Here is a 12633-nt window from a genome sequence, read left to right on the forward strand (position 1 = left end):
TATCACAATATCATATAAGTAACGTTTTAAAAAGATGTTAGAGTCTTCATTAATATTTATTCTTTTTAAGTTAGTGTAAACTGATATAGACTAAGATATGTATTAACTTTTTTTTTTATTGAATAACAATTTATTAACATATCTATTCTGGGTTGTACAAAGTAATACTTAAAGCTACAATTTGAAAAATATTACATTATAAAGTATTTTACACTTTAAAATAAGCAAAAGTAAAAAAGTCATAAAACTTAAAATTATTTCTTTTTTCTAAAAAAAAATTTTGCAGTTATTGTTCAGCAACTAAATATGACTCTTTTAGTTTACAAATAAAGTTTTAGTATTTATGTTTTTAGTATTTATAACTATAAGTTATTTAAAGCGTTTTTACATAAGTATAATAATATTTATACCTTATTTTTATACAAAAAAAGAAACTTTATCTACGTTATTATTATGCTAAATGTCTTTACTAAGTAGAATGCGTTATCGAAATATTTTAAAGCTTTTAAAAGTTTTAAAATGTTTATAACCTAGCATTAGTTTTTATGTTTATTTTACTGTCTATTTTATGAAATATTTATCAGATTGAGCGATAACAAAAATTAACATGATTAAATTTGTTTGTATCCTATTTCGTCAAAAACCGTTCATTTTTAATAAAGTTTTTGAAATCACGTATAAATGTTATCTTTAATGACAGTGATTTTTAAAACAATGTTTAAACAACATTATCCAACTTTAAATAAGCTGACTTTTTTTTTACAAATTCATAGTTTAGTTTCCTTTGTTGTATTAGGGTTTGGCTTATACTCTATTGTACTCAAATGAATGTTAATAAAGAAGCTAAATGATCAATGCTTTTAAATAACGAGTTACATTTGTGATAAAAGTTTATAGCTGGATTTGGTTTCTTATTACTCAAATACAAAGATAAAAGTACAGGATTAAGCTAACAATGAAGTCAAAAATTGTGTTTGTTTATACTTCAAATGTTTCAGTAAAAGTAGCAACAAAAAGCAAAACAAATGTTAGCATGCAGAAAAAATAGTTTTTTTTGAAAAGTTTGTTTCTTTTAGTGTTTTTTTTTTGAAAAAAAAAACTGCTTAAAAGTTTAAAAAATGAGTAAAAAAATATATTATAAGCAGAATTAATATTGTTTTTTAATTTTGAATATATTTTTTATGCATTAAGTAGTTGTGTAAAGTAGTAAATCATTGTTTATTATTAAATAATTCAACATTGTTGAAAAATAAAAAATAATCAATATTTCTTTTTCAAGATGTTTTAAAATTTAGCTTGAAAGTTATTCTACAAACTAAAAGATTTAAATAATAATAATAAAATATCAAACCTTTTTTGTTAAAGTATAAATTAATGTTTTATATTTTAAAATTGTACTAAAATGAATATCTTCTACTGCTTATTTATATTTAGACATTAGTCTTACTTTGTTTACTTTTTTCTTTGTAAAATCGAGTAAACTTCTATTCAAATACTATTTATGTTATAAAAAATGTATTTTTTTTAATTTTGACATTGAAATAATTTTGGTTTTGTTCAATCATGTTTATTTTCAAAAATTCGAATATACTTTGCTATTCAGTTTTTTATAAAATTCATCAGTCAGTGTTTGTGTTTGTAAGCTCGTCACTTTTAAAAGGTTTTTGTTATTTTATAAGTGCTTAAAAGCATTTCACAGTCAAAGTTATTTTTTGCAAACACTTTCGCATGAACTAAACTATAGATAAATAAAATATCAAAATTTTCTTCTTCGTGTATTGTTTTTGAAAAAAAATACATGGCTGAAATTGTTAACGTTTATCAGTTTAAATATATGATTATTCATTGTAAGTTATTCAGTATTACACTTAAAGCTAACGAAAAGTAATAACATCTAGAATTGAACTATACAAAAGCTTACATTTATGCTTGGTTTATAAATGTTTGTTTCAAGAAAATATATTCTTTATATAACTTATAGATCTATTACTTAGATAAAAATAGATCTCAAAATTTTTATAGCTACTAAAGTAATAACATTAATAAACTAATAAATTTTCACAATTTTACTTTTATCAAGATATTAAAGTCGTAAACTGATGTTTCTAAAAACAATGAGTTAGCCATTAGTCTGTTTTTTTTTTGTTTCATACGACTTGTTTATCTTAAACAATTTAAAGCTTGTTTAAGCTTAGCAAAAAATGTAATAATCATTGTGCAATGATTTTATATCAATGTGTCAGTTCTATTGAATTTGAGTAACTTATTAAACGTAAAAGTTTTAACTACTATTCAACAACTTTATTTTTGTTAATAAATGTGCTTTTGTTTAGACTTTAGATCATAAAACTAAGCATTCCAAGAAATAAGAAAATAAAAGTTTAACAAATTTAATAGTTTTAATAGTTGATTACTTTTCAAAAATTTTACAATAAAAAAACATTTAAGCTTAAATATTGTAAAATGATTGACAAAGATCATACTTATGACCGGCTAATTGAAAAACAAAATAAAGCAAATCAGCTTCTTAAAAAAGCTATTTTTGACGAACGCTCAAGAAGATGGGATCAGGTTTAAAAGAAATATTTAAAGTTTTAGTATGCTGCTAAAATATATTTATTTAATTAAGTCAAGTTTATTAATTTTACATTGAACTATGAAAATAACAATTTCTTAAAGCTTCATATAAAATTTGCAGGTAGTTATGAACTATAGAGAGCTGCTCAAGTTATTGCTTGGAAAAAACCTACCAAAAAATTTGAATAAAAATCGCCAATTGAGGATGATGAAGTTCGAATCTTTTTATCATCTAGGTCTAGCTTTGCAAAACTTGGGAAAACATGACCAGGCTGTAAAAGCTTACACAAATGCAACTGATCAATTAGATCTCAGAAAAGTTTGTTTTATTCTATGTATGTTTTAGAAACTATCATTAAACATTTTTTCAGTAGAATCTTTCTAGAAAATATGTACAAGTTTTAATTTTATGTTACTATATAATTTTTTTAGTAAACTTTGTTTAATTATCAGTTAAATACTTTTTTATAAGTACAGAATTTAATTTTTATCAAATTTATCAACGTAGAAATGCTTCAAAATGAACTAATTTTTACAGACTTTTTACTATTATTTGTTTATACATAAAACTTTAACTGTACCCTTGAATATGGTTTTAAGTATGTGATACTTTTTACTTTTAGTTTATTATGAAAAGTTTATTTTATATTAAAATATTTAATAAGCATTAGTTTGGATTAAATATAAGTATTAAAAATTATGATAAATCCATATGAAAAAGGGCCAAAAAGTGTTTATATTTCTTCAACTTGATACTTTGGTATTTGTTACTCTTGTGATATTTCGTTTAAATCTTACAGTACATGTAACTAAAAGTAACTGATGAAAGTTTCTTCATTAATAACAAAATCAATAAAAACCAAGTAAACTGCAGGTAGGATGTAGCGCAGGTTGTATTTCGAACATTTGCCTACAAACACCGGTGCTGGCAAGGAGATCTCTGGCTTACTCTCAAACAGGTGAAATGAAAAGCGCGTTCAAGGATATCGAACAAGCTATTGTGCTTGATGCGAAAAACTCCGACTTATATTGTGTAAGGTAAAAGTTTTTTAGATAAAAAACATAAGTTTTAAATGCTTAATCAGTATGGACGAATTGAAATGTACAGCTAAATTATTTGTATTTAACTATTAGGCAGAACATTTAGTTTTTTTATGCTTAAAGAACTTAAAAAAAATCTACTTTACAATAGTTATCACTAGGAGGTAAAAATATTTAGAAAAACAATGTTGCATATAATCTATTAGATTGAATTCTACTTTCTTTAGTGTTTTAAACTAAGTATATATTATTTTTTATTTAAAACTCTTCTGTTACATGTTCAGAAAACAATTGTGAATTATTTTTTTTACACTGTTGCTGAAAACTTGATAAAATTCTAAAAACATTTACGAAAAAAGTAAACAACTTAATTTCATAACCAATCTTTACAGTTGTTTATTCTACGGAGTTACTTCAGGTAGAATAGAAATATTAAGTTTTCAGCAACAGTGTAAAAAGATCTTTCTCTAATACCATGCAAGACCAGTTAAATATTAGGTCGCAAGGAACAAAGCCGAAAAAAAAACACTTTTTATACACATAAAGAGTTTTTAAAATAAACTTTTCTCGTTTGTGTATATATACAAATTGAATGAATTGTACTTGTGCGTAAATTCTCGAGAGATTACTGTAATTAAAAAGACTGTTGGTGAAACAATACAATTTTAATAAGTTTGTTTTAATACAGAGCTTTACTTTGGAATACAATAAAAGAACACAAAAAAGCAAAAGAAGACATTGATTTTATACTTAAAACAACAAAAAATTCACACACGTGCGCCTTGTTGCTGAAAGGAAATATTTCAGAAGTAAGCATTAACTTTACAAACTAAAACTATTAGACTAATTAATTCTTTAGCTAAAGTTGTGTAGGTTAAAAAAAAATCATAGCTTTTTCTTATAAATATTTCTCATTTTGGTTTTATACAAAAAGCAAAAACAAGTATTTATGGTTTTAAAAAAAGGATAAATTTATAACATAATGTTCACAGACTATGATAGGTGAAGTGTCGAGCGGATTCATTTTCGAAAAGAAGTCTGTTAACAAAAACATCTACCGGCAGATGGCGGTGCAGAGACACCCGGAAGCTTCAACCTACTTCAGCGTGGTTGATGTGAACAATCGCCACATAGTCAGGTTCTGGGACCGCTTTCTCTGGTCGCTCAACGTCCCTCGCACCATCAACTACGTAGATTTGACGTCACAGTACATACAAGATTGCAAAGACAAAATTTTGCCATTTACTGGTCAGATTTTTAAAAGTTTGTCTGTGCCTTTCTAACTTTAGATACTACTAAAATTAGTTTGTGCTTTAAAGACTTAAAAGTGCTACGATACCGATTTAAAGTGATTCGTTATTTTAAATACTTTAAAAATTGTTATTTATTAGAATTTATTTTAAAAAAAAACAGATATCTATAATGTTTATAATCGGCTTTTAACAAAAAACTAATTGTATAACTTTTAATGCTGCCATGAAGTTTTTATACTGCTACTTTTTATATAAAAATGTGTTTAAATTAGAATAAACATTTTTAACTTCTTTAAAAATAAAAATGTTTTTCTCCAAAAAGTTTAGGTTTAAAAAAAAATTTCAAAAAAGTGTTTATGGCTTACAACAACTTTAAATTTTATAAATTTTTTACAAGCAGAACTACCTACAAGATAGATTGAACTAGTACAAAAAATAAAAATAGCTTTATTGTCAGTTTTTAACTCAAAATCTAAAATATATAAAAATATTTTTTTGTATATTTAAAGCAGGGGTTAGCAGCCTATTAGCAACGGGCCTACTTTCCTAACAAAGTTTAAGTAGAAAAAAGTCTTCTGATAGCCGCAGCTATTTAAAGTAATTGTAATCAACAACAAAATATACTATTTAAACTAAAAACATGACATAATGGGCAATTACAAAGTATTACAAATTTTTAATTATTTAAACAAGACCGTATTTTCCTGCAATTTTTTGTTTGTTTCCAACAGATAAGTTTGTAACTGAAAAGTACATCGCAGGTCTTCCTGTCAGGGCCGCATTTGGTTTGCCGGCTGCATTTTGCCAACCCCTGGTTTAAGAACACCAATATACAAGTTTTTTAACATTTTTTAATAAAATTAAGTTTTGTAAAAAAATGGTTTAAGAAGTTATTATAGTAGGCAGAGCATAATACCTAATTTATTAGAGTTTTTTTTTCCTTTACATTAGTAATTGCACATTTAGCACACACATTTGATTTTTAAATATGCACATACACTGTAAGCACTAAGTGATAATTTAGTTTAGACTAGTTACAAGTTTAGGAACTTTAGGTAAGTATTTTATTATGCATTCTGACAAAATGGTGCTAATTTTTATCTCAAAATGTTTTTTTTTCAAATTGTGTCTAAACAATGTACGTGCTAATTTACTACTTTACTTGTGATGGTTTTAGTGAAAAAAAATCTCCCCTTGTCATCGTCAAGGCAGTGAACTGCACTTTAACAATATAGTTTACACGTGATTTTACACGTGATCAAAGTGCGCGTGAAAAACTTTCAACAATTTCTTTTGTCACAGCAGACAAACAATTTCACAAGCTGCAAAGTTTTGACCGGAAGCAAAATCCTGTGACTGCGTTCAGGTGTGGCACTCCTCATCTCAAACTGCATAGTGGCGACCGAAACAGCTCAGTTGAACAATCCAGGAGAAGAAACAGCTACGGAGAGGCCATTAGAGCTTACTCAGCGATCAATTGCGACGGTAAGAACATAGTACATGGTGCACCAACCTCTTGCAAATCTACGCATTAATTTTGCAACGCAGCTTCGTTATGTTACGCATTTTAGAATTCTCAAACTTATTTATTAAGTAAAATTATATTTTTGTTTATGAATTTCTGTTTAAAATATTTGTTTTTAAAGGTAATGAAATAATTACTTTACTTTAAAACTCTTAAAATAGAAAACTTATAAATAATGAAAAAAACTTTTTAGTAGATATATTTGCTACCTCTTGTTTAGTTACGCATTTTTTCTGTGGACGCAATGTGCGTAGACTCGTGAGAGGTTACTGTATACGAAATTTAAGAAATATCACGCAGGATTTTCTAACTTGAATTAAAAATTACAGATAGCAGAGTTTATCGCCTGAAAACCTCATACTTAAGGTCTACGAGCAAATCACAAAGGTTTAGTTATACACCTGAGTTTAATTGTATCGTTTGAGATATTAGAAATCAATTTAACGGTTCCTGTTCTTTAGAAATATAAATTTGTTTGTGAAATTAATAACTCATCTTTATCTTACCAATTATTTAATTTTTACTTTAAATGTTAAATTTATGTCAAAAGTTCGAGTTTTTATAGTTATAAAAATAAAAATAAAACAAGATGTATATAGTAAACAGTACAATTTTTTTTATGTTTTCAGTTACCAACCACGCTCAAACCGAAGTAGAACTAAACACATAATACTAACAGCAACTAATTTTAAACCGAATCAAGACAATTTTGATTTTAATTCATCTGTAGTCTCCAGTATGTACGGTGTTAGCTGTTTTACAAATCACTATCATGACAACGCACCAAGGCTCTACCATAAACCTTGGGAAGGTGATAAACTTCCCACTCGTGAAAAAATGATCTTTGAAAGTTTTAAGCCACCATTTCGTTAACTAAAAACAATTACAATATTCATAAAATATGTAAAATATTCAGAATACAGAATATGAAAACTAGAATAGAAAAATTCTAGATATTCAGAAATATCAGATATGTAAAACTTTCATTTTCTTTTCTTAAGTTTTTTACATGATTTAAACAAATTTTTATGAATGTCTGTACGTTTTTTATGAATCAATACACTAAAAAAATAGAACTTTTTGGTTTTTAGTTGTTAAGTTTTTTATTAGTCAATTTCGATGTTTAACTGTATTTTTTTACTGAAAAATATATTGTTTACTTAGTAGTATTATACCATTTTAGTATTTGTATTATTTTAAAGATAAAGACATATGTTTAAGTAATTAAATAAACTTTAAAAAATTAAATAGAAACTTAAAATATAAATAAATAACGTAATAATGTAATAAAGGCCAAGAAACCTTTCTTTATTTTGATTTTTTAATAGTAAATTTTTAATAAACTTAAGAAAACGTATAAAGTTATTCTTAAAACGACTATTTTATAAGAAAAATGAGTACATGAAAAGCTTATGTATGTAAAACCGTTTATAACATTATTTGTTGGTGTGCCCTCCAGCTAGATTTAAATTCAACAATAAAACATAGCTTGAATATATAGTTTAATCAGGAAGTTAATTGGTTTATTTTATTTTTCTCCTATGAAGCTTCAAAAGTGGAACTTTATTTTCACCTTTTAAAGAGTTGCATATAACTAAATTTTTCAACAAGCTCCTTAACTATCTCATACAAATATTATTTTTTACAAATGTCATTCTTTTATTACTAAATTTATTTAGTTGTATTAAATACATTTTCGTTTTACTTATCTAGGTCAAAAAAACAACTATTATTAACTGTTTAAACATGTAAGTGTCATTAAGTTCAAATTTTTTCACAGTTTTATGATGGTTTTAGTTATAAAGTGCTTGCCTGAATACACCTGTATAAAATTTATTTATTGTAATTTGGTCTAACGTAGCTTCATTTTTAAGATAAACAAAATAAATTATTGCACGAAAGAATTAAATAAACTCTTAATGTTATACGTGCAGAAAGCAGAGGTTTCACAACTCTGTAAGCTTCATATTTATTAATATCTACGACGACTTAAAAATAGTGTCATCAAATAATAAAATTAATGAAAAAACTTGTTATATTCTTATTAAGTTTTGTTAGTTATAGCATTACTGTAATTAATCTTAAAACTAAGTATACAGCTAAACTTTTTGATAAGGATACTTTAGCCAGATAATTTATTGACTGCAAATTGTTTGATTATCTTAAACTTAACCATAAACAAACTTTCTTAAAAAATAGTAGACATTTTATAAACTATGTTGATTAGTATACAAAAGTCGTTGACAGGCGAGGACCTCTTAACAGTTGTTACAAACTGCTTAGTCATTTATTATCCCCAAAAAATTTGCACAAAATTCTACCTTTAAATAAGTCTCCTAGCTTCTATAACTAACTTTTTGATAACACTTAAGGTTTATATATATTATTTATTGAACGACAAAAAAGTGTTCAAAATATTTTTTTCATAGGACTTGGTGCACAAAAAACCTTTTGGTTATCGAGTCGCACACCACTTTGATGCCTTTTAAAGTCTTGTTCAGTACTTTTATATATAAGATTACAATATTTGAATTAAAACAGAAGTTACTTTTTTCTGTAGAAAAAAAATATATATTTCTGATAAAATATGCATCATATATTTTACTGAGTTGAAATTATATTCAAAAATTGTTTAAAAAATTAATTTACCTTTATTCATGTTAATGTTATTTGTTAAATAAGTATCTCATATACATTAGGTATGTAAAAAATTAAGCTTCACGAAAACTATGTAATCTTTTACAAGATAGAACATTTAACTATATGCAATAAGGTAATATACCAATAAATGAAAATTATAATAGTTACTAAAAAAAAACCTTAACCTAGAGTTTAATGGCATTATCCTGTAAAACTTAAAAAAAAATGACTTGTTCGTTAGCTTGAAACCTTTTACTAACTTTAAATTAATAACATTAAGCAGTTTTAAAAGTTTCGGTCAATTAATTGTACGAAAAGAATATACTTATACAATCTTAAGTTACATGGATGTGTAACAAAATTATAAAAAAATAAACTTATTACTTTGAAAAAGTTTATTTAACCTTTATGTTGTAGCAAAAAAGATAGATAAAAATTTTTGAACTGTAACGTTTTTAATTCTGACATCTACTATATTTCTTACTAGTTTTGCTAACTTTTTATTATTGCATTATTACTATAGACTTTTAAAAAACTATTTGTTTATTTTTCGATTTTAAAAACAAATTTGTAAAAAAATTTGTAAACAATATTCATTTTACAAAAAAACAAGCTTATAATTTTGATAACAATTTAAAAGATTAACACTGACGTAGATAGCATAATTTTGTTCTCAAATGGCATGTGTTAGTTCTTTATGCCCAGAAGGCAACACAATAGTATTGCAAAATTTATGCGAAATTGTGCTAGAACAAAATAAATTACATAATAGTTATGTAAGAAAATTTTAGTATAAAAGAGACGAGTAATATATTTTTACAAACATTAGCAAAATGAAGGCCGTCACACTAATAGTACTAGCATCGCTTGTAACAGCAACTTTATCTAAGCCCTTTAGTGGAAAAGGCAAAAATGGTTGGGGTGACATGGACATGAGCTTTGACTTTGTAATGTTGTTCAAAAATTCTGATAATTCCTGGAACTTTAAGGCAATCGCACAGTTTATTCAATCAATGAATGAAGACATGCTTGCAGGGCTACTTGAAGGAATGTTCAAAAATTTTATGAGAGCTAAAAGTTACGGCAAGAAAGAAGTCATTGACATGCCAGAATTTGTTGAGCTTGAGGGTGAAGTAAGTTTATATGTTGAGTATGCTGTGTATAAGTAAAAAGAAGCTAAAAGAATAAGAATTTAAATTTCCGTAAAACACAAGTATTTTAAAATTATTTTAATGTGTATATCTAATAAGTAAGTTTTAAACTTTTTACAATTTATAAATGAATAGTTCATAAAAAAATAGCAAACTTATAACAAATATCTTAACGATAACCTTTTATTTTCATTTTAATTAATACTACAACCACCTTTACTTATATATGAAATCGTACAGAGCAAAAACTACAAAACTGGAAATTTGATTGGAGCTAAATGGGCCTGCACATCTGTGGAAATAGAAGAAAAAACTGCAGTCGACAGAATAATGTTTAACAGATTGTTCAACTACATTACAGGTAACTATTGAATATTACCTTTCAAGAGTAGTTTTCGTTTTATTGTTTTGAAAACTTATCTCAATCATCTTATTTTTTGTTTGCAGAAAATAATATCAAAATGACTGCACCAGTTGCTACAAAAATTGAAGGAAACAAAGCAACCATGTGCTTTTACCTGCCGAAAAATTTCCAGGAAAACTGTCCAGAGCCGCAAGATGAAAATGTTTTTATTCTTTTCAAGCCAACTATGAAAATTTTTAAATTGTTAGTAAAACCTTTAAACGTATTCATACATATGTATTTTTTTTGGATATATAACTACCTTTTTGAAAACATAAAGGTTAAGTTATAAAATCAATTCAAGTTGTAATTTCTATCTGAAAGTGTCAAAACTAATGTTATTTAAACTTATTTAGAGGGGCTCCAGTTACTGGATATGATGATGAGCATTTTGATGAAATTGGAGAAAACCTTGAAGCGTTTATAGAAGAAGAAGGCAGACATGTCAACGAGTACAACAAAGACTTTTACATTCTAGCTTCTTACACTGACCCAACAAGATCAGATAATGCTTACAGCGAAGTTTGGTTCGTAGCAAACGAATAACTATAATTTTTTCACCGAATAAACTGTAAAGCAAATTTCATAACTTGTTTTTTTTCCACTTCGAGTGGTTTGGATAGTTTAAGGTTCAAAACTAGTTTATATATACTTAAAACTTACAGTAGAATTACAAGTATTAGCAAAACTTTTATTAATTTGTTTTACCAGCTTAGATCATAAACGTTAGTTTCAAAACATATTGCATTAAGTTAGTCTATTCCAAAATATTTATATCTTTTAGATTTTTTGTAAAACATAGTTGTATACAATCGAAAAGTAGAAAGTAAAAAAACTTAGACTAGAAAATGATAAAATAGTGTAAAAAAGTCTGAACTACTTTCAGCTAAATTGATTTAAATTATGTTGGCAAACGTTTGTTTTGTTATATTATAAAGCTACAACTAACTATTTCATAAAATTAAACAACTATAAAATACATTTTAAGTTATGTTATTTTTTATTGTAAACTAATATAATTTAAAGAAACTTTTATATAGGTTAAACGTTTTTAGCTTAGTTTGTAAAAAAAAAGACTAGGTAGTTAACTTTTTGTTTGTGTAGCAGACTTTGTCTTTATGCCGCTGAAAAACTGATTCATATGAACTTTAGTACGTTTTGATTTTGAGTTATTTGTTTTATAAATTATATAATAGTTTAATGTTTTATTTTAAAACATATTGCTTCAATCAAACATATTTTTATTCATTGAGGTTGGCTTTTAAGATAAGTCCTAAATCTGAAAGTTTCTAAAGATTTGGTATCAAAAAACCCATTTATATCTAAAGAATTTACTCCTGTCTATTATTTTTAAGATTACTCGACGAGTTTTATAGAAAAAAAAATACATTCAAGTTTTTTACAGTTATCCAAATTTTACTTAAAGATTATTACAAAGCTAAGTCTGAAGCTCTCTATAACAAACTGCATAGTTGATTTACCGTATGTAAATAAAACTAATCACTATCAATTTGCAGCTGTTAAAGTCACAGAGTTACAGTGATTATATATAAAGTACTTTAAAAAGTGTACTTATATTAAACCTCAGTATGTTTTATATAAAATAAGTTTAGTAATCAGAATTTTTAAAATGTAAGTTTCTACGGTTTTTGTTTAGACAGTCAATTCAAAATAAACCGATCTGTTTTAAATGTTAGTTAAATATAAATACAAGAACTTTAAGTCTCGAATAATAAAAACTATTTTTTTACACAAATTAGAATACCATAAGGTACGTGAGTTGTAAGAAAATTATTTTTATAGTTAAAATCAAAGTTTTGTTTATGTTATAATTTGTTAAAATGTGTAGGATGGTTTTATTTACCTAATTTTTGATAAAATAAGGTTTTTGAATAAATTTTTTTTTAATAAACTGTAGTTACCTATGCTAAAATCAAGCTGACTTTTTTTTTTTGACGTGATAATAAAAGTTTGTTTTACTCTTATATAATCTAGGTCTTACATAAACAAAAAAATAATTTTATGACTTTTTAATTATTTAAA

At 25.4% G+C, this 12633-nt stretch overlaps 2 protein-coding genes across 2 annotated transcripts; both read left to right on the top strand.

Annotated features, from left to right (window-relative positions):
- The first annotated feature begins 2463 nt into the window (after positions 1 to 2463).
- Positions 2464 to 7269, top strand: LOC145828652 (uncharacterized). Its single transcript, XM_082936408.1, has 8 exons — positions 2464 to 2571; positions 2699 to 2896; positions 3452 to 3615; positions 4307 to 4427; positions 4611 to 4881; positions 6174 to 6356; positions 6726 to 6783; positions 7026 to 7269. Exons 1-8 carry the CDS (start codon positions 2464 to 2466, stop codon positions 7267 to 7269), a joined length of 1347 nt encoding a protein of 448 aa, XP_082792534.1.
- Positions 7270 to 9869: 2600 nt separating this feature from the next.
- On the top strand, positions 9870 to 11185 carry LOC145829686 (heme-binding protein 2-like). The gene is made up of 4 exons (XM_082937543.1): positions 9870 to 10169; positions 10428 to 10548; positions 10635 to 10794; positions 10947 to 11185. Exons 1-4 carry the CDS (start codon positions 9870 to 9872, stop codon positions 11134 to 11136), a joined length of 771 nt encoding a protein of 256 aa, XP_082793669.1. The 3' UTR covers positions 11137 to 11185.
- The last annotated feature ends 1448 nt before the right edge of the window (positions 11186 to 12633 follow it).

The sequence above is a fragment of the Thalia democratica genome, chromosome 2, assembly GCF_965202585.1.
Source record: "Thalia democratica chromosome 2, ktThaDemo2.hap1.1, whole genome shotgun sequence".
Taxonomy (NCBI): domain Eukaryota; kingdom Metazoa; phylum Chordata; class Thaliacea; order Salpida; family Salpidae; genus Thalia; species Thalia democratica.

Excerpts from the sequence above, each read along its gene's own strand:
- LOC145828652 (XM_082936408.1), top strand. The coding sequence starts at position 2,464 with ATGATTGACAAAGATCATACTTATGACCGGCTAATTGAAAAACAAAAT. Across the intron at positions 3,616-4,306 it reads TCCGACTTATATTGTGTAAG|AGCTTTACTTTGGAATACAA; the intron begins GTAAAAGTTTTT and ends GTTTTAATACAG. Across the intron at positions 6,784-7,025 it reads TCTACGAGCAAATCACAAAG|TTACCAACCACGCTCAAACC; the intron begins GTTTAGTTATAC and ends TTATGTTTTCAG.
- LOC145829686 (XM_082937543.1), top strand. The coding sequence starts at position 9,870 with ATGAAGGCCGTCACACTAATAGTACTAGCATCGCTTGTAACAGCAACT. Across the intron at positions 10,549-10,634 it reads ATTGTTCAACTACATTACAG|AAAATAATATCAAAATGACT; the intron begins GTAACTATTGAA and ends TTTTGTTTGCAG. Across the intron at positions 10,795-10,946 it reads ACTATGAAAATTTTTAAATT|AGGGGCTCCAGTTACTGGAT; the intron begins GTTAGTAAAACC and ends AAACTTATTTAG.